Genomic DNA, 25,836 nt, shown 5'->3' on the forward strand with positions numbered 1-25,836 from the left:
ATGAGGCTATCCCGTTGGCTGGACAGAAAAGCCTGAAAGTCTGAGAGTCCAGACTCACTCCCAAATAGACAATCTGCTGACTGGGAGTAAGGCAAGACTTCTTCGTTGACAATGAGGCCTAGAGACTTTGTCAATTGAAGAGTCTTTGATAGGTCCTTCATACAGCTCTCCCTCGAAGCCGCTTTGAGCAGCCAATCGTCGAGGTACATAGAAACTCGAATTCCTTCCAGGTGAAGATGTCTGGCTACTGATAACAGGACCCTTGAAAACTTGCGGGCGCCGACAGACCAAGCAGAGGGCACGGAACTGATACACCTGTCCCTCGAGCGAACCTCAGGAACTTCCTTGAATCTGGGTGTATTGGGACGTGAAAGTAAGTGTCTTGGAGGTCTAGAAACCATCCAATCCCCTGATGTAAAGACGCCAAGACCGACTGAGTTGTCTCCATGGAGAATTTTGTCTTCTGAACGAAGACATTCAACACACTCACGTCCAGTACGGGTCTCCATCCCCTGATGCTTTAACCAGGAAACAGGCGATTGTAGAAACCTGGAGATAGAGGGCATGAAGCAGTTCTATCGCTTCCTTCTCAGCATGGTTCGGACTTCTGAGCGAAGAGGCGTCTAGTTTCAGCGGAGTTGTGCAAAGTACGCCTGTAAAGAAACTGGAGCCTCCCTTAAAGGAGGTTTGGAAAGGAAGGGGATGGCATATCCTTCCTTTAAAACTTGGATCGTCCAAGGGTCTGCTGAGATCCATTGCCACTCTTGCCAGAACCTTTGCAGTCTGGCTCCTACTGCTGAATGGAGGACAAAAGGTTCATTTCTTCTCAGGGGCCGTCCCGAGGGTTCTAGGCGTGGCTTTGCCTTTTCCTCTGGCCCTGCCAAAAACACGTCTAAAGGATCTCCCTTTATACTGTCCAAACGAGAAGCAGGAGACGAAACACAGCGCACAGGCGGTAGAAAGCACAGGTCTTTTCGCTTTCTTGGCAGACTGCGACAAAAGATCTGGGTTGACTTCTGAGCTAACGCCTGGAAATTGCAGCAACCAACTCTTGCGGAAACAGATGTGCCTTGTCAAAGGAGAAAACAAGAGTGCCGACTTCTGGTTTGAAGAAATACCTTTTGCTAAGAAGGAGCACCAAAGTTGCCTCTTTTTGAGAACCTGCGTAAATAAAGAGGCAAGTTCTACTGCACCATCGCAGATGCCCCTATCAATGCAGTCCACTACTCTACCACATCATCCAAGAGCTCGGAAGGAAGATTAAAATCCTTAATCTTCCTGGCTAAGGCCTGTCGTCAGTCCAGGAAGCTCACTATTTCAAAGTCTGAAACACGCTCTTGAAAACTTGATCCAGTTCGGAGGACGTAAAGAAAAACACAGAATTAAGTGCGGTCCTCCTACTGGCATCCATGAGACTGGAGAAGTCCCCTGTGCGGAGGCAGCCACACCCAGGGAAAACATTTCCCCAGTCTCGTACCAACCGATTACGGAAGGAGCGACGAGAAGGAGGAAGACAGAAGACGTTCTTTCCAATTTCCTCTTCTCGGCCAGCCAAACATCCATCTTCTTAAGGCCTTTCTTCGCCGAGACGGACAGGACAAGTTTTAAAGTCCGAAGAAAAAAACAGAAGCCTTGTCCCTCTTGTACTGGGACCCAGAGACGGAGGAGCCGCAGGCGAGAACGAATCAGGAAGTTCTCAATGAAGAACTTCAAGAGCTTCTTGTAAGAAGAGAGTTGCGGAGACTTCTCCTCCTTACACTGCTCCTCTAAGCCGAGAGGAGTTCGTCAGATACTGGTGACAAGTCCAGCTGGACTACGTCTTCATCCAAGTCCCCTTGAACTGAAGCCTGAGTTACAGGCAGGTGGGAGGCTCGTGACATACTCTTGCTGTCACCGAAAAGAGTTTGAGCCTGTTGAGGAGCCATCGGGCGCAAAGGAGGCGCGGTTGGTACAGCAACCAAAGGTGGCGCCAAAGGAGGAGCAGTCGGTACAACAACGACAGGTGGCGCCAATGGAGCGCAAGCGGCGGCGCTACGGGCGGCTGAAAGAGTAGTTGAGGCGGGCGCCACTGGTATCACAGGAGGCGCCAAAGGGGCCTGTCGGCACAGCAGCCAAGGTGGCGCATGGCAGGCGCAGCGTGGCCTTCGGGCGACTGAAAGAGGAGTCGAGGTGGGCGCCGCTGGCATCGTGAGGAGGAGCCAAAGAAGAGACTTGACTTTTAGACAAAGTTGTAAATCGAGTCCAAACGGGCGTTGATTCCGTCAATCACTAGCTGTTGAGGTCCATCGAATGCTGGAGCAGGCGCCACAGGAACAGGAGTCACAGGAGTCGCTGGCTCCAAAGAAGCAGAACCTCTCAGCTGCAACTGTCTTATAAGGAGGCTCAGCCGAAGCTAATGAGACGAGTCGACGAAGAAAGCCTCTCGGTTCTGCCCAAAAAGCTACAGGAAGGGGTAGGATCCTCCAGAAGAGCCTTCTTCTTAGGAATCTTCGATGGTGACAGCAGACGAGACCTCTTCAAAAGGTCTAGAAGCGTCGCGAAAACGCCATCCTCTAGGAGGAGAGGAACTCCAACTGGAGCCACTCGACACTATCCGCCTCACCTTTTTTTCGGTGGTGAGGGCCAGCAGCCTGGGGCGGCAACAGGACTGCTTGAGGGGCAACTGCTCAAGGGCAGGTCCCACTCACCTCCTTTCGGACTAGGCATGCCTTCTCCCTGAACCTGGGAGCCTGACAGGGTCCTAGACCTGGGAGCGTGAATGGGCAGAAGCTACCTCCTCCACAACACTTACACAAGGCACAACACTTGCATTATCATCGGTCTACTAACAGCTGCAAATTGTCTCCCATTTTCTGCATGGAAGACATAAACGCATTAAGGACTGACACGGTATCAGGATTGGGAGAAACGGTGTCCGGGGCAGGTAAAACTACAGGAACTACAGGGGGAGCAGGGTTAATAGGGTTTAAGAAAACCTCTTCCTGACCTCGAAGACCTAGAAGAGGCCTTCCTTATCCTATCTTTCTCTAGCTTCTTCATGTACTTCCCCAAAGCACTCCAGTCAGACAAAGTTAGTAGTTCACACTCGTTACAAGTCAAGTCAGCAGAACATTTTTGCCCCCTGCATGAAAAGCAAGAAGTGTGCAGATCTAAACTAAGCTTAACAAGCCTGGTTTGCAGCCTTTGCTGCAAAACCGATACCACTAGAACCTGAATCAGACATAATAGTCTAACTAAGAATAACGCTCAAGCAATAACTAGCGCCAGCAAAAACAACAAACCAGTACTTCACCAAAAAGGAAACTAGAAGTTCGAATTGTTGAAATACTACCAGCAGCAGAACCGTGTTACTGGTTGGCACGGCAAAAACTAATGACGTGTTCTTGGGCGGTTCCCGATACCCGATAGAGGGCGGGGGTAGAGGATCACCTTTCAAATCGCGCTAGCCAGCGCTTATGTGAAAATTTAAATACTGCCGTGGCGTCAAAGACGACAGCTATATGTAACTACCGGGTAAATTGTATAAGTGAAATTCTGCGTTTAAATACTTTACAATGATTAGAGATGAAACATCAACAGTGATAAAATATTCTCTTGTGCACTGTTATAATATGTGTGATAATCATAGTCAACTAAACTTCTCCACTGGCTAAGGTTCCACGAGGCTCATCCACTGCTCGCGGAACAAATCTTCCTCTGCAGAAAGTAAATCGATCTTCTGCAGGCATGAAACTATCCGTTAGCTGGACAGAAAAGCCTGAAAAGTCTGAGAGTCCAGACTCTCCCAAATAGACAATCTGCTGACTGGGAGTAAGGCAAGACTTCTTCTCGTTGACAATGAGGCCTAGAGACTTTTGTCAATTGAAGAGTTCGATAGATCCTCCATACAGCTCTCCCTCGAAGCCGCTTTGAGCAGCCAATCGTCGAGGTACATAGAAACTCGAATTCCTTCCAGGTGAAGATGTCTGGCTACTGATAACAGGACCCTTGTGAAAACTTGCGGGGCTGTCGACAGACTGAAGCAGAGACACGGAACTGATACACCTGTCCCTCGAAAGACGACCTCAGGAACCAGCGCCAGCAAAAACAACAAACCGGTACTTCACCAAAAAGGAACTAGAAGTTTAAATTGTTGAGAAATACTACCAGCAGCAGAACCGTATTACTGGTTCGGCACGGCAAAACTAATGGCGTGTTCTTGGAACGGTTCCGATACGATAGGGGGGCGGGGGTAGAGGGATCACTTTCAAACGCTTAGCGCTAGCGCGAAATTTGAAAGATCGACAGCTATATGTAACTACCGGGTAAGTTGTATAAGTGAAATTCACGTTTTAAATACTTTTACAATGATTAGAGATGAAACATCAACAGTGATAAAATATTCTCTTGTGCACTGTTGTAATATGTGTGATAATCATAGTCAACTAAACTTGTAAAGAATTATGGTACAATAAAGCAGACAAAGCAAAAAATATGGCAACACTACCTTCGTCAATCTGTCGTGAATTTGCTGGATTTGTTTATTTTCGCGTTTTTTTATGTTTACATATATACTGAGAGAGAGAGAATGATGGCACAAGAATTTTTTAATAAATTTATCGGAGATGGAGAGGACTAACCACAAAATGACGTAAACCAAGAACTTACTGTAGTAAATCAATTTTTTCTATCATAAACATATTTGTACGTAGTCACGAAAATGCTAACATGACGTAACAAACCTAGCATTCTGTTTGGAGGTAAGTGTCCAATAGTTCTAAACTACCCACATATTTTAGATGTGCTCTATACAGTAGTACTATACTAAAATACGTACCTGTACAGTAAATATCATTTCAAAATTATGTTACACCACAAGAAAATATAAAAATACGTAAAATGTATGCCCAGTGCATTATAGTTTGTACAAAGTTATGTAGGCCAAAGAAAACGTGTGTCTGAATGATAGGGGATAACTTAAGAGTAACAGTTGTAGGCTGGTACTTAATTTTGCAACATGATGTTAGGGTGTTCTGGGATGGTAGTTTGAGGTATATTTTTGTTTTAACTGTCAAGTTTGGTGATGAACTGTTAAAATAGACAGTTATAAGCATTTTAGGGGTGTATACAGCCTACTCAAGAGTAACAGTAGTAGGAGAGTACTGTAATGTAAGGTTACTTTGGGTGTTTTGGGATGATGGTTTGGGGTGTATTTTTTGTCTGAAATACTAAATTGTTTCTGTCTGACAACTTACGGTATATTTAGTTTGAAATATCAAATTATGCAGTGAAATGTTAAAATAGGCAGTTATAAGCATTTTAGTTTAAGGGGTACATGGTATTTGGCAGTTATAAGCATTTTTAGAGGGTTTTTTTTGCATTTCCACAGTAGGTTCTGGAACCTATCCCCACATAAAAATGGGGGAGCACTGTATCCGTGAATAACTCTACGGTTCATGCACATCACTATCACTCTCTCCAAAACAGATGACACACGAAGACAAGTGCCAACTACCAAATAACTAATCTAGAGAACTTGCCGATCCCAAACCGGAGAGACAGTTGAGAAAGGTGGCAAAGGGCACAGACCTTGGTCCCGAGACACACCATGGTTCCCTGTCTGCGGAGAAGACCAACAGACTCAGGGCAGTCCAGAGGGTTTGCTACAGACAGACACCAAGGCTCTAACACCTTCTCTCTCACAGGGAAACTGAAAAAGTTCTATCACTATGGAAGGCAGGCAATCTTCACCCTAATATATATGGTGAAATTTCTAACCATAATAAAAGACTATACAGTATCTAAATTACTTATTATTTTTTCTCCTGAACCACACAGAGATAAAAAAAAAGTGGAACAGAAGGGGTTCGAGAGGAATTAACCTAGGCTACCAGGTAGGCTAATTAATGGGGGAGGAGGAGAAGCGACACCAGAAGGCAAAAGGAAACAACTGAGTAGGCTTATGGTGTGCATAATGAATTGTCTACATAAACTATCGGCCTCTAGCATCTTCCAATACTTCACAAAATTTTCATCCTCTCATCAGATCACTCATTATCTTCACATCAAGAAAACCACACTCGTGCCTCAACAGCTTGGCTAACATAGGCTACGAGGTCATCCTACAAAACCGAAATATTCGGTTTCCACAAACTCTTTCCTAAACAGGTTAATGCTTTCACCTCTGCTTGTTGCAGATGACATAATGCAAAAAAAGAGAACAAGCACAATACCATACAGGAGGAAATTAACCAGAAATCATCAAAATTATTACTAATGCTGAGTCACACCATTTGCATAAAGACAGCATGAAAAATTCTGACTAGAACATACACATTCCAGTGCCACCTGGTGGGAAACAGGTGATTACAGAGACAGTCCGAGCGGGTTAGCCAAGCGATATTTTTTTATTTCTGGGTTATCCGACCTGTGTCAGCCGGTGAAATAACCATTCAGCACTTATTTCTAGGTAAATCTATTGCTAAATATACCAGAGAAAAGCTAAATGCCAAGCTGGAGTTACTACCCAGTGAGCAGCTCCATGAAATGGAGTCGTGTATGAGAAAGGGTGAGATTGTCACAATCACAGGCCTCCGCCCTGTAAACATTCCCAGTGTCAAAGTCCCACGAATGAGGTGCCGATACAAACCCTGCACTGGCCAAGGACTGTAAACAAACCAGCGCCACCTACATTCCATTTTTAGCACTTTGCTTTTGGTACTTTACACTTGTGCGCTAATTTGTGCCTTTATTTCCGAGATTATGGCTTAGTCTCAGGATTCATCTTCACTAAGTTGAGTACCATCTCTATTTTATTTTTAGGTTGAGGCATTTATTTCCCCTCTAATTTAATAATTTGGGGGATTTATAGCATCGCCTCTCCACCATACTCCCGGCCTCATGTGACCTTCAGTCTCGGTCAAAAGGGAATTTTGTCAGGGCTTCCCCCTTCATTTTCTTATGTTTGTGCCTTAAAGATTATCCTATATTCATTTTGGCTTTATTATTTATTTATGTGTTACCCTTCTCTGGGGAGTGCGGGTCGTTGTCGTTAGGGCTCGAGTTTTTCGGGCCTATCCGCTCTTTATCAAGTCTTATATGTGTTGTATTTTGGACCCTCACTTCCTCCAGCTTTGGGTATATTAGTGAGATGGTACAGTTATGCTTATTAGGTTTATTTTAGGCCTAAGCTTGACGGATGCTTTGATATTTATGGATTATGTTCTTTGTTTTTATTTTGAAGGTCGGCCATTTTCCTCCGCTCTTATCGCGTTGGGTTTGGTCCTCCCTTCTACATGTGTCTTTATGATTATTTGAATTATTTGAATTATTTTATTTATGCCTAGGTTAGGTTAACTTTTTAGGCTAGTCTTGTAGACACCTTCTTCCCCTGGGCTACCTCCTTCAGCCAGCCCGGCTGTGTTAAGTTAGCCTAGAGTTAGGCTATGGCGTTTTGTTCCCCTTCCTCGGAAGGGAAGTTTAGTGTGTAGGAGGGCCTCATGGTTGGTGCTTCCCTTGGGTTTGTGTTTTGGGTAGAGGTGTTTGGCCTGCGTTATCTCCCTCTCCCTGTTTTCGGCCCCTTTCCGTTTGGGCTATTGAGTCCTAGTAAGGTTAAGCTGGAAGGCGAGGGTATCTTTCCTATGTAGCCTACCCTTGTCCGAACCCGCCTTCAGGTTAGCTTTCCAACTTCATGTATATCCCCCTCCCCTACCTCGTTTCCCCTGCTCTCTCTCCCCCTTGGTTCGTTTTCATGTACTTTGTTAACACACAAGGCTTGAGAGCTTTTTACCCTGATCTTACGCTATAGCCTACATCCCCTTCCTCCGCATTGATTGGTCTTGTCCTCTCGGTACTGGGTTTCCGACCTTACCCGGTCAGTACCCTGTCGAGGACTTGTTTAGTGACCAGGGTGCCCCCACCTCCTGTTCACCATTCCTTTACCTTCCTTGCTCCTTTGGCCTTTGAGGGTCCCCCATTCTCTCCTCTCTCATTAATCGTTCGTACATGTTCGGCCAGTCGAGAGAGAGAAAGGTGGGCCTCATGGCGCCCAGGAGTGCTCACTCACCTGGTCGCCGCTACTGGTCCCCCCTCTCCTGGCCTGCCCCCCCCCTCCTCTGGCGCCAGTGTTGTTTTTCCCCAGCCAGGGTGTCATTCTCCCAGACTCACCTCGCTGGGAAAAATTTTGTACAGTAGCCAGTTAGAGTTTCCCACCTGACTGTCTTCTGTCTTATTTTCACACGCCATTGACGTTTACCCTTCTATTCATTTAGAACTCGCATCGGGCTCCTAGTATCTACCCTTCGCCAACTAGCTAATTTTGCATTTTCCGCTAGGTAAAAATTCCTGGGTTGCTTACCACCGGTGGGTATGGTGTATGGTCGGTCGGTGCTCACCACACCTCCCTCCGGCTGTCACTGTATTGGGGTAACAGGACTCCCCCGGCTCCAAGCGAAAACACCCAACTCTTATTTATAGTTGACCTTTCACTAGCATATATTTTTTGATTTTTACACGTCTTTATCGGGACCTTCCTGTTGCCCGGATTAACTCCGGTCCCTTTTGTTGTTTTTGATCTTGCATGATCTAGTAGACCTCTTATCCTTCCGGTATGCTCGGTGGGAGTCTATCTGGTCTAATTATCCAATTATCTATTACAGGCGGTCCCGGTTTGGCCGGGGTTCGTTCTTCTTACGGCGTCGTAACCGAAAATCGTCAGAAGCCGGAACATCGTCGAAAATCGTCAAAAATCATAAGAAAACCTTACTTTTAATGCTCTGGTGCATTGAAAACGATGTAAACTGCATTATTATTGAGGTTTACAAAAAAACCTTCAATTTATGATTATTCTGCCATTTGGGCCATATTTCTTCCGTCGGATCGGCGTCTGACGCCGTCGTAACTCGAACATCGTCGTAAAGCCAGGAAATAATTTCTGATGAATATATTTGAAAAGCTGCCAACTCGGATCGTCATGGCCGAACCGTCAGAAACCGGGACTGCCTGTATCCTAAGACACTGCTCGCACCCTACCCGGCGGCCTTATCAGCATACTCATGTACCCGTCCACCTACAGATGGTGCGTTGTCAGGAGCAGGGATGCACGGCAGTCCTGCAGCAAGCAAGCGGCTATGAAGTTTGCAGGTCCCACCCGGGTGCGCCCGTTCACGTGGGGACCTGGTCGTCTGGCACCCTGATGGCTGTGAGGTGCTACGCTCTCTATGAGCGGTTCTGGATGAGTCGGTAAGTTAGTTATTTCATTCCGATTCATGCTTTTCTTTGAGTTTCGTCTCTTATGGATGGTGGAAGATATTCCTTTTTAGGAGATTTTGGTTACCTGACATTCTCCTTCTTTCAGATTGACCCAGCTCTCGTGACTCTTAGCTTCTGACCCTCAAGACCTGGGTCAGCGGCCGGGAGAGAACGTCGGGCAGGAAACCCTAACGCCTTTCAGGACATTTACAGCGTTCTCTTCCCGGCGCCTGGATCTCAGCGTCAGTTGCTGACGGAGTAGCCGCCCGCCTTTGATCGCTGGGATCCGGGAGATGACTCAGCCCTCCCAGGAAAGACGTGGCCGCATGCAGAGGTCACTGAAGATGTTTTTGGCCCTTAATTTGAACCTGGAGCCCATGAACGTGGACCTGGATCTCCAAGCAGGTAAGGGGTAAGTGAGGCAGGTGAATATCTGTTTAGCTCTCCTTCTTCTTCTGCTTCTTCTTTCAGGGATTCGTGAAATCCTCTTGCCTTATGGACGGTGCAAGGTCCATCGTCCCTAAGGTTAAGTCTATTAAAAAAAAGACCTTGAAGACCCAGAAAGTCCACTCCGGGTTTTCGAAGGCGCCAATGGCTCCTAGCCCGTGCCGTCTACAAGCAAGACCTCTACTCTGGGAAGGAACACGGACCAAGCAAAAAGGAGGTTCCCCCTCCTTCCTTTTGATGCAGAAGCATTTGCGAGCTCATATGCAGAAGCTGCGACAAGAGGATTGACGACAAGCTGTCGAACTCTCGAATCAGCTGTCAACATCTAATGCTTCCGTGCTTTCCCTATCACAGCAGGTTAAGTCCCAAGGGAACTTAATCTCAGGATTCAAGCGTGGCGTATTAGCGGCCAACAGATCTTTCTCTGTTCGGACACGTCCAGCCTTCCTCCCCCCGATAAGGGGAACCTGGCGCCTGACCCTTATGCTCCCCAGCATGAGGGTACCCTTACCATCGAGGGCCTAGGCACCACGTGAGGTTGGAGGAACTCAATTCTTCCCTCCTGGTCTGGAATCTCCTTGCAGGTTATGCCAGACTCACTGAGGAGGCATGGATTCGGTCGATAAAGGTCCCAAAGGAGACTGTCATCTTCCCGAGGACCAGGCCTAGTCGTCTCTGCTAAGGACATTAACGAGTGGCAGGCAGAGAACACCAAACTCACCCAGGCCAAGGGTGCGTTTGATGTTCTCTTTGGGAGAGATTCTTCCTACCCCTTGCACCTCAAAAGTGGCTTCCTCACTCAGCCAAGCTTGCATGGAGGGTAAGCCTCTTCCTCATCTCCGGAGACAGATCCCACCTCTCTTGTCTTCCCGGAGATTCTGAGTTTTGGAAGGAGCCCCAGCCACTTTCACGGTGACTCGACTTGACCTGACTGCGCTTCTAACTTGTTCAGTGAGCAACTCCTAAAATCCCGAGTCGCTCCTGAAAGCTGAAGCTGAGACTAAGGACAGGCTTAGCAGGTCCTTAAACTCTCTGACTTTGGCGGAAGCAACGTCAGTGGTCTACAGCGAAGCTTTGTTCCAGGTCTGAAATCTCTCTTGGCGAGTTTTCAGGGACCTATATGACTTCATCACGCGTTCGGATGAACTGCCGAAAGCACATCTTTTCGGCAGCTACCATCCGTCATGAGCCTAACAGGCTTATGAAAAGTTCCATCTGGGAGCTAATCTCTTCCCCCAGGAAGGGAGTTGATGTCCTAGCTGAGGCAACTAGGCCAATCAAAGTCTCCGCTCCGTTGGGGTCTGCCCGTGCACAAGAGAAAACAGTCTGAGCCCGCGGACCCACCCTAAGTCCGGTAAAAAGTTCAAAAGTTCAAACGGCTTCCTACTCAGACTGTCTTGCAGGCTGTCCAGGTTTCCGCTCTCCGGTCATCCTTCAACTTCTCATACACAACCTCAACCTCAGTATGTGCTGGTTCAACCCAGCCCATCAGCCTCTCGCTACCTTCATATGTCTCTTCCCCGGCTTTCAATGCTTCATATGAAAGCCAGGGGCATTCGATCAATACAGAATGCAAGGGGAACTAGGGCCAGAGGATATTATAGAGGTAGGGGAACACCTCGCTCCTCCTCCAGAGGAGAGGAGGCAGACCTTCTCCGCCCAGTGAGATATCTCAGGTAGGCGGGAGGTTTGCATGTATCATTCCGGGACCAGTGGAACTTCAGTCCCTGGGCCCAGAGCATAGTCTCAAAGGACTGGTGGGAGTTGGTGCAGGGTCCTCCCCCAGGTCAGGTTCCATCAATCACCATCAAGGCTCTGAAGGACTTTGTGAAAGATCTATTACACAAGAGAGGCAATAAAGCGAGACACTTGAAATTTCAAGGCAGACTGTTCAGTGTTCCAAAGAAAGGTTCCAGTCAGCGGGAGTAATTCGAGAGCTTGTCCCGTCTATTCTTACATTCAATGCGACAAGTTTGAATAGCACAATCTACTTGAGTTGGACCCTACTGCCCGTGGGCCGTAACCACCTCTATAGATCTTTCAGGCGCTTACTATCACGTCCCGATTGCGAGAGGTTCTCTCCTTATCTGGGTTTTCAGACTGGGAAATCAAGCATACTCATTCAGAGTCATGCCATTCGGTCTCAATATAGCCCCAGAATCTTCACCAAACTGGCGAATCTGGTAGTTCAGCAACTACGGTCTCAGGGGATCATGCTGGCCGCATACCTGGACAATTGGATCGTTTGGGCATCCGCGTAGCGAATGCGGAGAAGCGACAGCCATGGTAATCGGCTTTCTGGAATCTCTAGGCTTTCAAATAAACGAGGAGAAATCCGCCTAGTACCAGAAAGTCACTTTCAATGGTTAGGGATCAGTGGACCTGTATTCCACAAACTATCTTCCGCGACCAAGCGGAGAAATAGCCAGGCAACCAGGCAGTTCCTCAAGAACAAGCTTCCTGCCGTACCCAAGAAAGAGTCTTAGGTTCTCTTCAGTTTGCTTCAGTAGCGGATCTACTTCTGAAATCCAAACTGAAGGATATAAGCGGTATGGCGGGCGAGCCAATGTCAGGTTCAGAGACAAGGTGTCCCTGATTCGCCAATTCTGAAAAAGAGACTCGGCCTTGGACAACAGTCAAGAGCTTATCAAATTCAGTACCTCACTTCCAATTTCCCCCTCCGGCATTAGTAATTCACGACACTTCCTAAGCGGATGGGGAGGATACTCTCACACAAAAAGTACAGGGAACTTGGTCCACCATGTTCGCCAGTTCCATATCAATGTCCTGGAAGCTATGATCTTTCTAACCCTGAAGAAGCTGCATCCAAACAATCTGATTCATATAAGACTGGTCTTGGACAGCGCAGTAGTGACACATTGTATAAACAGAGGAGGTTCAAGTTGAGTCGGATCCAACCAGGTTATGATAACAACATTCTCTAGCAAACAAACACGGTGGCATCTGTCTGCTACCCATCTTGCAGGGAGTCCGGAATGTCATTATGAATTCCTATCCCAGGACAACTCCGCTGGAGTAGGAGCAGTCCATGGACAAAACTTCATTCAGATGGTTGCAGTCAAGTTCCGGGTCTCAGTAGATCTCTTTGCAGAGATGCAACCACAAACTACCTTGTCATGTGGCTCCCAACCTGGACCCTCTAGCTCACTCCACAGATGCAATGTCAATAGATTGGAACAAGTGGCAAAAAGATCTATCTGTTTCACTCCAGTAAACCTGTTACTGAAAAGTCCTTCACAAGCTCAGGACATTCAAAGGTCAGATAGCCCTAAGTAGCTCCCAACTGGCAAGAAACAACTGGTTTCCACTTCTTCTAGAGCTGAAGCTTGGTGCTTGCAAATTCCCAACCCAAAACTGACATAAATAGTACACAAACTCAGACTGTGTCAGCTTCCTCAAATTCAGGAGAATGCCTAGCTTTGTGGATTTCATGAAGTTTGCAGCTCAGAAAGATGCTAATATTGAGTCTATTAACACTTTGTTTCTAGAAATCAGACAAAAGGAATCACTCTCAGACAATATGACTCAGCAGTTAGAAATTAGCACTCTTCCAAAAGAATCTGGAAACAGCTACTGTAATGACCACAAATTTAGCCCAATTTCATTTTTGGTCATTGTTGAGAAGATCTTGCCTCAAGTACTATTACTACAGCCAAATCAGCTTTAGAAAAGATGTTTTTTACGGGTTTAAAATTAGCAGTTCTTATTTTTGAAGTCAATCCTAAAGCCTGTGCTCGAATTTAAGACCAATAACCCCCCATACAGTTTCCTGGTTCTTAAATGATGTTCTTAAATTAGCTTCAGAAGCGGATAATCAAAATTGTTCTTTCCTAAATTTGTTGAGGAAGACCTTATTTTAATTAGTTTAGCTTCAGGTGGTAGAATTTCCAGCTGTCTGCCCTGTCTAGAAAGGGCAATCATATTGATTTCTTCCATCAAGGTGAAGTGTTGCTAGCCCCTCACCTAAGTTTCTAGCTAAGAATGAAGATCCTCGAGATAGGTGGTCTCCTGGAGAGAGTCATCCCCCTCCACAAGACCTGTCTTTATGCCCAGTCTTTTACTTTAAAGGCCTATTTAGACAGGACCTCACAGATAACCGGGGCCTCTGTTTGTTTGTGTAAGGGAGGGGAGCTGGCTCTTTCTATGAAAGCCATCAGACAGCAGATCTTGTATTTTTATTAAACAAAGCAAGCCCAGACTCAGTTCCAAGTACATGACATTAGAGGCGGTGGCCTCCACTAATTATTTCCATCATATGAATTTCGAGGATCTTACAAAATATGCAGGAGTGGAAGTCTCCCTAGTTTTCAAACGCCACTATTTGAAATTCTAGAAGCTCTGAAGTTCACCACAGTAGCGGCAGGAAACATTGTTCCTCCCTCTGTTTAATTCCTTTTCTTGTACTCAGTCACTTTCCTCCCCCTACCTGCCTCATTTATTCCTTTCGATCACCTCCAGGTCAGGCATACTTCAGCCTGTCTCTGACCATGTTATAGTGTTGTATTGTCTCCTATGTTTATATTTAAATGCGCTTTTATGTTCTTTTGTCTTGTGGGACATAGTTTCCCACCTTAATCTATGTATATATTTAAGTACCTATATTTTTGCTAGATAATTAAAACTCTTGTGGAATTATAGTTTTATTTCTTTCCTCTATAAAGTTTCTTTTGTTGTTTCAGGATGGTATTTTGTTTCTCTGTTATTTCACCGGCTGACACAGGTCGGATAACCCAGAAAAAGGGATTTTTGACAAAGGAAAAATCTGTTTCTGAGCCGTGTCACCGGTGAAAATTGATTCTTACGTAATTTCTAGGTATAAATATTGCTAAATATACCAGAAAAAAAGCTTTCAGGAATGCTGGAGTTACTACCCCAGATCGAGCATCTTCAATGAAGGCGTCGGGTATAACCAAAGGGTGAGAGTGAAGATATCACAACCACAGAGCCACACTCGATAGACATCCCCATGTCAGATCCCGGGAAGAAGCGAGGGCGTACCAGCGCCCATGCTCACCAGCCATCCATGTGGCGACTCCAGCGCCATCTGAACTCATTCAGACTAGCACCCCAGGCCCAGCTGAGCCAGTAGGGGCAACCTGCTTCTGAAAATACTCCAGGGAGGGTCACCGGGTGACAGGCCTCCCTCAAATAGATTTTCCTTTGTCAAAACCACTTTTCTGATTCAGCCCCGTATCTTGGTGAAATAGTGTCAGAGAATCATGCCAGAACTGCAAAGCTACAACCAAATATAAAAGGTGATCAGAAGGAAACACATGCTATGGAGAAATAGATTTAATTAATATATCTCAACAATGAAAATTGGACTTAACTATAGGTAAACACTGGTGGAATAACACCCAACATCCATAAGTACAATGAAAATGTAAACTTAACCTAAGACAAGTAGAATTACCAAAATACAGTACAATTAGGGGTAGAATAAAGGCCCCTACAATCCAAAAAACCAGTAATTATAAGCTTAAACCTAAGAACAATGAGATATATATATAAAGACAGAAATGAGGCACATGAAGCAAAATAAATAAAAGCTTCAGTACCTCTGACTTAATCTAAATCCACAACATATCAAATCAATCACAAGACAAACAATAGCCAGGTAATACCAGTATCGATTATGAGAGCAAGGCAGTGAGCATGATTGATCCAGAAAGCCAGGCAGTGAAATAAATGAGGCAGGCAGGTGGGGAAAGGAAAGGGATAAGGATAATTAAGGTGGAGATGACACTCCCACAGCCCATAAGAAAATTTCAGGCTTAAGTGATTTTAAATAGTAGGCGTTTAAACACTAAGGTGATTTCCATCCTGTATACTTGGTAAAGTTCAGTAAAATCCATATTATAAAAAATAATTGAGTAGGTAGCTACTGCTCGGATATCATGAACCTTTGGGACTGAATCGGGTTAGCTTGTTTAATAAAATACAGAATTTGTTGTCTTATAAGCGTTTAACGAGAGAGAGTACCACCTTTCTCCCTGATAAAAGGACCCGACTTAAACTGTGGAGTTCTTTGTAGGTAAGACTTTAGGTATACTTACTGGACATAAGGACTGGTCTGAGGAAGGGCACCACCTTCAGGGGACCACCTGTCTGAGGGTCTTCATTCTTTGCTAGGGCATTATGATCAGGGGAAAGGAGGACTTCTCGGACGGAAGAAATCAACATGATCATCACCTCTAGTGAGGGCCGATAGCTCTGAAATTCTGGCACCTGAAGCCAAGCTAATCAGAAACAAGGTTTTCCTTAACGGATCCCAGATATGAGCATAGAGAATTATCAATTCAGTGGCTAATTCAAAACATCGTTGAGAACGGAAGTAACGGAATGTGGGTGTTACAGGTCTCAAGCGGGCATGCTCCTAGGGATGGAGGAGAAGTATGAATCTGTAAGGTCGATTTGGAAACCGTGCAAAATACCTTTTTAGGGCTGATTTAGCTGTAGTAGTGTGGCGGGGCAGGCCTTTTTCAAACAATGACTAAAAGAGAGTAACCCGCTAGGTTGGTGTCATAGTTTGAGCTCAGATGCCCTTTAAAAAGGATGCCAATTTTTTTACTGCTGAGTCATACTGTCTGAGAGTAGAATCTCTCTTATCAGATTCAGAAACAGAGTGTTGGCCAGGTCAATGTTTGCTCCCTTCTTTGCAGCAAACTTTATAAGTCCATAAAACCAGGGCATTCTGAATCCTTAAGGAAGCTGACACAGTCTTTGTTTGTACTACTTGGGTCCAGTCTGGGTTTGGGTATCTGATGACACCCAACTTGAGTTCCTGGGCAGAGAACCAGTTGCTCTTTGCCAATAAAGGGAGCTACCAGAGCTAGTTGGCCATTGAATGACCTGAGTTTGTGCAGAACTTTCAACAACATGTTTATTGGAGAAACAGGTAGATCCTTTCCCAACAGTTCCAATCTATGGACATCGCATCCGTGGCGAAAGCCTGGGGTCAGGTTGGGAGCCACGTAACAGGGAAGTTGTGATTGCTCTCCGTGGCGAACAGATCCACCTGAGGCCCCGGAACCGGCGAATCAGTGGAAAGTCCGTCCAGAGACCCTCCGTCTCCAGCGGAGGTAGTCCTGAACGGGGAGTCGCCACCACGTTCGCACCCCGCCAAGGTGGGTGGCTGACAGATACCAGCCATGCTTGTTGCCAGGAGAAGATAGCTACCATCACCTGGTTTCTGTGACCTGATTTGGAGCTGCCCCTGTTGATGCAATGAACCACTGCGGCGCTGTCAACACAAGCCTGATGTGAATCTGGCGTGGTAGCTTCTTGGCGTTAGAACACTGCCCTTAGCTTCAGTGTTTATATGAAACTGTTGGAACATTGTAGACACGTTCCTTGAACTTTTTGCTTTGGTGATGCCCTCCCCAACCGCTTAATGGGCGTCGTGTGGATTACCAGCGCGGAGAAATTGGAGGTGGAACCGACCCGACGGGCCACTGGCTGTGGGCCATGGCGAACGCGTCTTCAAGATTCAGCGGGATTAGAGAGACCCTGTCTCTGAGCCTGACATTGGCTCGTCTCCATACACTCTGTTTATATCTTTTAGTTTCGCTTTCAGAGCAGGTCCGTCACTGAGGCGAACTGAGGAGCGAAATTCTCTCTTGAGACCGGCGGGATGCTGCTTTGTCCTTCAAAAAATTTCCTGGTAGTGCGGCAATCTCCTTCGCTTGGACGGCGGGAGGGACAGCCTGTCGAGTCCGTCCATTGGAAGGTAGCCACTGGAACGGGATTCAGTCAGGCGGGACTTCTCCTGTTCAACTGAAAGCCGCGACTCAGGAACTTGATCACTATGGTCGTAGCCTTCGGCACTCCTGAACTGTCGGAGCCCAGATTATCCAATCGTTCAGGTAAGCCACCAGGAGAAATTCCCGGGACCGTAGCTGCTGAGCGACTGTTTCCACCAGTTTAAATAAAATTCTGGGGGCTACATTGAGTCGAAGGCATGACTCTGAGGCGTAGGCTTGTTTCCCGGTTGAAACCCAGGAAGGAGAAGTTCCGCAACCGGGGCGTGATAGTAGCGTCTGAAAGATCGATAGAGGTGGTGATGGCTCCATGCGAGTAGAGTCCGTACCTGAGCTACACGTAAGCATGCGAAACTTATCGCATCTTATGTAGCGATTTAGGCAATGGCAGATCTAGAATCACTCTTTGTTGACGGAATCTTTCTTTTGGAACAGTGAACAACCTGCCTTGAAATTTGGGGTGCCATACTTTCTTTGTGCTCTCTTGTTGAAGCTCCGTCACAAAAATCCTGTAGGGTTTTGGAGGTTAGTAAAACCTGGTCAAGGGAGGGGATCCTTGATCCAGCTCAACCCAGACCTTTGGACACAATACTGTGTGCCCAGGGCTGAAGGTCCACTGGTCTTTGAACCAGTAAAGGCGACCACCTACCTGACTGGTCTCAGTGGGAGGGAAGAGGTTTGCTTCACTCTACATGGCCTGATTTTCCCGAGAGGGTGGATCCAGCTCTGCCTCTGTATGGGCCACCCCTCTTCCCCCTTGCGCTTCTATTAAGGCGTGAAAGAACCCACGGCCTCATGAGGTAGGGTTGTACGCCGGTGAGGCAAGCGTACGAGGGTGCAGCAAAGGGATTGGGCAGTTGGACCAGCACGTATTGTTGGGGATGAACTTGGAGGTGGAGGGCTGGGGCCCACCGCGAGACGGAGACAGCTTGAATAACCGTCTGATGGATGAGGCCTCTTATGGTTCCTGAAACGTTTCCCACGACTTGGTCTGGAACTGCCAATTCGGGGGTTTTCCGCTTGGCGGAGATACCCCAAGAGCGTGACTCGATTGGCTCTAGTAGCTCTTTCCAGGACACTTGAGACGTCATCCTCTGGGAAAGATTAATCCCCAGACAGAGCTCTTCATGAGCTTATTAGGCTCATGACGTATGGTGGCATCAGCAAAATGAACTTTTGCACTCCAATTTGCCACCATGAAGTCATGCAGATCTGACTGAAACCCTGCTAACAGGGATTTGGCCAGGCCTGGAAGAGCTGTTCATCTGCAGGAGGCAGGCCGCCTCTGGCAGGCACAAGGAATTCAAAGGCCGGCTCAGTCTTGTCCTTGCCTCGAACTCCGCCTTCAGGAGAGCTTCGGAGGATTTGGGAAGTTGCTCGCTGAACTGCGAGAGGGGCGCACAGAAAGGATAATTTACCCACTGTAAAAGTGGATGGGGCGATCTCCAGAACTCCTGCCTCCCGGAATACCAGGGATGTGAGTCCGTCTCCTGAGCTGAGGCAAGGGTTTTGCCTTGAAGCAGCCTGAGCCGTCGCCAAAGCAACTTTATTCAGGCAGAGTGGGCAACCTATCTCCCAGGAAAACATCGGCCATAGTTGCCTTGAGCGGAGTGAGTTTTGTATTCTCCGGCTTGCCACTCCGTGGAAGGTGCGGCAGAGCCAGGTGGAGCCTGGTCCTAGGGAAGATCACTGTCTCCTTTGGGACCTTGTCTGATCGTGCAGGTGAAGGCCTCCTCCGTCAGCCCCTAACTTGAAGCCTGGGTAGGGGCAAGAGGTCGGGGAAGAACTCCAACTCCCTCCAGACATCCTGGTACCCAAACCCTCGATAGTTAGGGTATCGTGGTGGCGAATGGCACGGAGAGCAAGAAGCTACGGGTTTCCAACATCAAAAGGAGGGAGGAGGCAGTATCAGGGATCTGATAGCTAGGTCGGCACACCGCCGAAAGCCGCGCCATCGACAATCAGATTCTCCTGACTCTGCAACCTATCAGCAAGCTTAAGCTTGGAATCAACCTCAGCGGGGGCACAGCCAGTAACATCCCGCAAATGCCTCAGGGTCCAAGGGAGGCTGGCGGAGGGCTGGTCTGGCCGCCTCTTACTTGCTCCTTGCGAGTTCCAGATTTGCTCCCGGAGGAGGCCAGAGTGCTGAAACCTTTGTCTTCAACGGGGAAAGGGGATGCCTTGCGGGAAAGACAGCGACTTAAAGCCCTGTCGCCTTTAAAGCCCTTCGCCTTCCACGAAGTCTTCAACAGGGACAGTAGATGGAGCACTGTCCCTCAAGATAGAAGACTTAAAGCCCTGAAATGAAGGTGATGATGAAGGGGAATCAAAGAGGCGCGCCCGCGCCCCGCTGCCTCACTTACCTCACCACCTACCTGGTCCTGCTCTGTGTTCATGGGCTCTAAATCCAGGTCAGGTGGCGGCGTCCTCTGAAACCCCAGCGTAGAGTGTCTCATCTAGGAGTGGCTGGGTCACAACCGGATCTGTTCGATGATAGGTTTTGGCCCACTTCAGCTGTCGGACCCAGCAATCTGGGCTCAGGGTGAAGATCTCTCCACTTCTCAAGTCGAGGACATATGGCTTCCCGATGGACGTTTCTCCCAAACCCAGCCACCCCAAGCGCGGAGGACTCAGGGACTCCTTGGAGGACTCAAATGGCCTGAAAAGAGCACAGGGAATCAAAGGGAGGCTAAGAAAAAACACCTTAAATAACATAAAAACACAATATATAGCAAAATGGTAAAGCAGAAACTAACATGCGGAAGGAAAGCCGACAGCTTACCGACTCGTCCTGGAGTGCACCTGCAAGAGCAAGCACTTTTCGCAGCCCTCCGGGTGCCAGACAATCAGATCGTCGGGCGCTTGCACAGCCAGCCTGGGTCCGACATGCCACATGTCATAGGGTTGTTGGAGAGTGGCGGTGCACCGGGCACTCCTCACAGCGAGACAGTCTGTAAGTGGAAACGGTAAATGAGCTTACCTTCCTAAGGAACTTAAACTAAGCAGGCAAAGGGTATTTCATTTAACCACGGAGTACTCGGCTGAATGAAAAAAAACCTCGTCGAGCCAAGACCTACTAAGTAACTTAAAAAATTAAAGGTAAAGCAGGGAAAAACCCCCCGACTGCCCGGAGATATTCCGGTGAACGAGGAGCAAATCAACAGGACCTTCACATAAAGGGATGCCGGGAGTAGGGCAATGGAGACAAAGAAGGGTAAAATCACGGACTTCTATCACCATCATGAAATAATAAATACATATCCGGCCAATGGGGGTGAGCATGGAAAAATAAAACAATGCATATCCGGCGAGTGGTAAGCCCTCCAAGTAAATAAACACACACATATCCCACTGGCGGGGTGAGCCACTTCGAGGAAAAAATATATATAAACATATATAAGATAGTAGCGTAATTGGTTAACAAAAAATATATAAATCACATTCCCAGAGTCGGTACCACCCTCTCGGAATCTCAAACCCCTACAGTAGAGAACACAAAGAAGGGTGAGGCTACCAAACACCACAATCCACCGGGGCAGATGCCAAAGTGCCAGTCAACCCCAACTAAGTATCTCGGCGCCGGGCGAACATGGAACAAGGCTGAGAAGAAAAACCCTGAGAGTTCGAAAGCCTGCTCGATCCTAGGAGGCGGGCTACGGCTTATAGAGCAACAACGTGTCACCTGGAACCAGCCCTGGGAGGGCGAATCCCTCGACCAGGAAAGATCCTGGCTTCAGTGGAAGTCGGACACCGACATCACCATGCACGAAGAAGATGACGAGAAGCTGGACTCAAAACAGGGTAGAGGATGGGTGGGACAGAGGGAGTAGGCCAGAGCAAGGAAACAGGAGACTGGGAGCTCACCCCGGCTCAACTGCATGATACCCAAAATCGCAATACACCGAAGGCAAGGGAGGAAAAAATGACCAAACCTCTATACTCTTACCCTACACATGACGTGGCCTATGACACTACAAAAATAAAGGGGGGAAGGAAAGGGAAAGGGAACAACAGGAGAGAAATTTCAGTCGAACCAGCCAGAGCGAGGCAAGGGAGTGCTAAAAGCATGGAGGAGACACACACACGAAAAAACTTGACCCTCCGTAAAGAAGAGGGGAAGAAAGTAGGGTCTCACTCCAGCACCCAAAGCAACGGACAGGAAGCCGACGACAGAAACTCCTCAACCTGCTGACCCTCTCCTCTCGCCTAACCTAACTCAGGTGAGCAGGAGGTCAAAGGTGTAATAAAAACCTAACATACACTAGGCTACAAAAACAAAGATAACAAAATAAATCACCATATGTGTGCAAAAATATAAAATAAAATAAAATAAAATAATTATATGCTTGTATCCAGCGCATAGCTAACGAGGAGGAGACAGGATGAGCCTGGCGTCCCTACGAACTAGACAATGCAAGAGTTAACAGCATGATGTCGAGCACTAGCAAAATAATAATAAAACAAATTATATATAGCTAAGCTTTCAAGAGAAACATCCTGGGAGGCGCCCTGGCGGGAATATAACAGGAACCTGATGCGGGAACCCTGAGAGTGCAGGATCAAAAACATTGTTAGATGAAGCGAAACAACCCAGCTTAGGAAAAACCACCAGGATGAAACTGGGAAGGATAAGACATGAGCCGACTAGGAAAAACCCAAACAGAACAAGCTGGACGGGTAAACCGCGGACAACATGGCTGGCTGGGCGCCCGTGGCGTCATAACAAAAACCACGTATAATAATAAATACGAGCTAAGACAGCCAACTGATCATAAAACAACCCCACAATAAGATGGTACTTAACTTGGAAACAGTAAAGCTGCTCGACGTATGTTGCAGATGAAAATAAGCCAAACACGATGCAAAACAAAAAAAGCAAGCGTCACAATCAAGTGCTAGAAATGGAATGAGTTCAGATGGCTGAGTCGCGGCGTGGCGAACTGGTGAGCATGGCGCTGGTGCGGCCCCTCGCTCTTCCAGGGATCTTGACATGGGGATGTCTATCGGGTGTGGCTCTGTGGTTGTGATACCTTCACTCACCCTTGGTTATACCAGCGTCTTCATTGAAGATGCTCGATCACAGAGTAGTAACTCAGCATTCTGAAAGCTTTTTTCTGGTATATTTAATAATATTTTATACCCTAAAAATTCGTGCTTAAAATAGAATTTCACCGGGTGACACAGGGGCTGAACTCAGAAAAAGGATTTTGACAAGGGAAAAATCTATTTCTGGGAGAGACCCTGTGTCATCCACCTCTGATTCTTTTTCCCCCTTATAAAATACCATTCCAGGATGGTAGGTGCTAACATGGAATGTAGGTGGGCTGGTTGTTTACAGTCTGCGGAGTGAGTGCGGGGGTTTGTATCAGCACCTCACTCGGTGGGACTTTGACATTAGGAATGTTTACAGGGCTGGAGCCTGTGATTGTGACAATCTCACCCTTTCTCATACATGACTCCATTTCATGGAGGCTCGCACTGAGGGGTATGCTCAGCTTGGCATTTAAGCTTTTCTCTGGTATATTTAGCAATAGATTACCTAGAAATAAGTGCTGAATGGTTATTTCACCGGGTGACACAGGTCTCTCCCCAGAAATAGATTTTTCCCTTTGTCAAAATCCTTTTTTGTATGCCAATCGCACCTAATGGCATGAAGATATAAGCTAACTTTAACAGTAGGTAAGATTCAATCCAAATAATAGATATTTTTCTTTTAAAGTTTCTATTTGTTCCTGCAAAAATATAAACCTTGTTCTTTGCATAGGATACTTATCCAATAAGAGTGAAATCTTAGGTATTCTCAGGGCAAATGATAGAGGTTTGCCAACCTGGTCTGTTGGAGCAAAGAAAGGATGACCCCACAATCCTAGCATGCTGCACATGTGGGATGTCACAGAAGCTAAGACTTCTGGGCAATTAAGTAATGGGATTGAACACACTGAACTTGTTAAGGCAGACAGGACCCAAACTGAACTGTCAGGGACAATAAAACAAGCCAGTAAGATCAACGAGTTTTCTTTATTGTCTGTCCTCCTCTCCCTTTGCCAAGAGAGAAAGAGGACCTGCATCCATTTGATTCGAAAAACATGAAAACAGGACTAGTACTAAGTCATATAGTTTATCTGCAATCCACATCATCCACCTAGCACATGGCCTGGCACCCTGACCCTCTGCCCTACAACAGGGAAAGGAGAAAAGAGGGAGAACCAAACCAGTCACTCACACAACTCTCTTGCTGACTGATACCTTAGACGACTTGCAACCTGTCCCACTAGGGGAGCTGGCCTAGCTACACAACTTGTTGAGCAGCCACCACAGGACCCAAGGAAAAATGTGTCCAAGGACTTGTGGGCAACATCCCACAAGTAAAAAGAGATAAAAGTGGTCTGGAGTGACCAGCTGCATACAATACTCATTGAAATGACAGATTTTTATGGAATGCTAAAGTCAAGGCAATCCCCCTGACTTTGAGTGCTCTCACCCAGATTCCACACCCAGCCTCCTCATTGTAAGTGAACATTAGGAGCCTGTTTTGCATGTGTTCAGGTAGGAAATTGTGAAGCAAATGTACAGAGGTGAAGCAAGTCAGATGTTTTCAAGAAGGTTACAACAAATGGTAAGAAAATGTGAATCACAAGGAGCTCTAGGTGTGTGTGGGAATTGTGGTAGGACTGATTGTTTTGCCACCACAGAAATGCCAGAATGAATGGCTCCCCAACTTCTCTCCAGAGGCTCTCCACCTGACTTATTGGTGGGAAATCAGGAAAGGGGAGAGTACCAACTGATGGAAGGCTAGCTGAAGAAAGAAAAGTACCCAAAACCACTTTCAGCGTAACTGGCAGAGTACTGAATCCGATGACACCGGGAGATCTTTTTCTCTCTTTTCTTCTTCATGGCAAAATTCACCCATTGTTTGGATAGGCACTCATGCCACTCCAAATAAGGCCTATTCCGGTAGCAGAAATGCTTTTTCCATGAGGTATACAAAGTATAGAGACCTTTTACAAGGTCTGTCCTTACCAGGATGACACCGAAATACCTGAAGTTTCCTTGGAAGGGAGGTGGAAGGCTTATCAGATTAATGGTTTGGCTCATTAACAAATGACAAACACAAACAAATAACATGCAAAGACAAGGAAAAGTACTCAACTAGTTTTTATTTGGAAAAGCAAAATGGCAAAAGTAGGGACAGAGAGTCGGCTAGACATCTAACCACGACAGCAGATGACAGGAAAAGTGGAGTACAGACCGACAGGTGGGCGGGGCTTCCCCCTACCTGTCAATAATTAACTTCCTTGTCAATTAAGTTTAAACAGCCATTCCAGTTCACATTCACGACCTAAATCCCTATGTAAAGAAGGAAGGTTTGTACCTGTTCAGGAACAAATTAACCTAACAAAAGTTATCAGTCAGTAGCAAATTTTTACAAAACTTACCATCATACAACAACAGGAGAGGGAGTAAAACAGACATCCATTTCTGTTCAATTGACCAATCATATATGGCGTACTTCCGTAAACTGTGCGCCAACCAGCACTGGGAAGAAACGTAAAAGAACCCTTTACAATGGAAAATGCAAAGTATTAGTTGCAAATGCAAATCTAAAACCAATTCTAAACAGTTAGTTATAATATCAGTTACAATAACCAAAGTCAATACTTACTGCTACTGAAAATGTAAGGAGGAGGAAGATGAAACGAAACCAAATCTCCAGCTTCGTAAAAGATGGGTTGTATGTTTTAAACTGTAAGAAAAGCATACACTTTAATAAAAAAAAATGTCCATATCAAAACTTAACCCTAAAAGTAAACGGTATATAAGTTATTTAATACTGTTAAAAATATATTTCAGCTAACATTAACTACTTTAGTAGTAAAATTAGCCAAGAACATCAGGTAAATTCTAGAAATAAAACAATACTTGAATAAAAAAATAAATTACAAGGTACTGCACTTTTAATTTCCCTTAAAATAAAATTTTTCTGTTAGAAAAAACTTGCATGTAAAATTCTTTACATTAATAATCCAGTAAATTAGGATATCACAGTGTTTCTTACAACACCGTGGAACAAAACACCATGTTGGAAGTGTTCTTCAATATACAAAATCTTTTAACTATTCAGAAATAACTGAATTTCATAAATGATTAATATGACCTTGTATGAAATACTTACTGTATTTTAAACCTAAGAAATGTAAAATTGCTTAATAAAAATAAATAAGGAACTCCTTTAAAAATACTATAACAGGCAGTCCCCAGGTTACGTCAGGTTTTGGGTTGTTCTGGACTAACAAACGCCTCCTGATTCCGTTAAATTTTTTCAGCGCCGTTACCCGGACTTACAGCATATACGGCGCCGTTACACTGCTGTAAGTACTAT

The 25,836-nt window shown here is 46.2% G+C and overlaps 1 protein-coding gene across 1 annotated transcript in view; it reads right to left on the minus strand.

Annotated features, from left to right (window-relative positions):
* The window catches only part of LOC136843655 (transmembrane protein 181), a 393,597-nt gene that overhangs the window by 210,668 nt on the left and 157,093 nt on the right, over positions 1 to 25,836 (minus strand). The window contains exons 6-10 of the mRNA XM_067112206.1: positions 25,120 to 25,200; positions 24,893 to 24,992; positions 19,932 to 19,939; positions 12,409 to 12,425; positions 9,341 to 9,353 (exon numbers count right to left, since the gene is read on the minus strand). Coding sequence (XP_066968307.1) covers positions 9,341 to 9,353; positions 12,409 to 12,425; positions 19,932 to 19,939; positions 24,893 to 24,992; positions 25,120 to 25,200 — 219 coding nt within the window. The remainder of the gene's footprint in view (positions 1 to 9,340; positions 9,354 to 12,408; positions 12,426 to 19,931; positions 19,940 to 24,892; positions 24,993 to 25,119; positions 25,201 to 25,836) is intronic.

Source organism: Macrobrachium rosenbergii, chromosome 12 (assembly GCF_040412425.1).
Source record: "Macrobrachium rosenbergii isolate ZJJX-2024 chromosome 12, ASM4041242v1, whole genome shotgun sequence".
In the NCBI taxonomy this organism is placed as follows: domain Eukaryota; kingdom Metazoa; phylum Arthropoda; class Malacostraca; order Decapoda; family Palaemonidae; genus Macrobrachium; species Macrobrachium rosenbergii.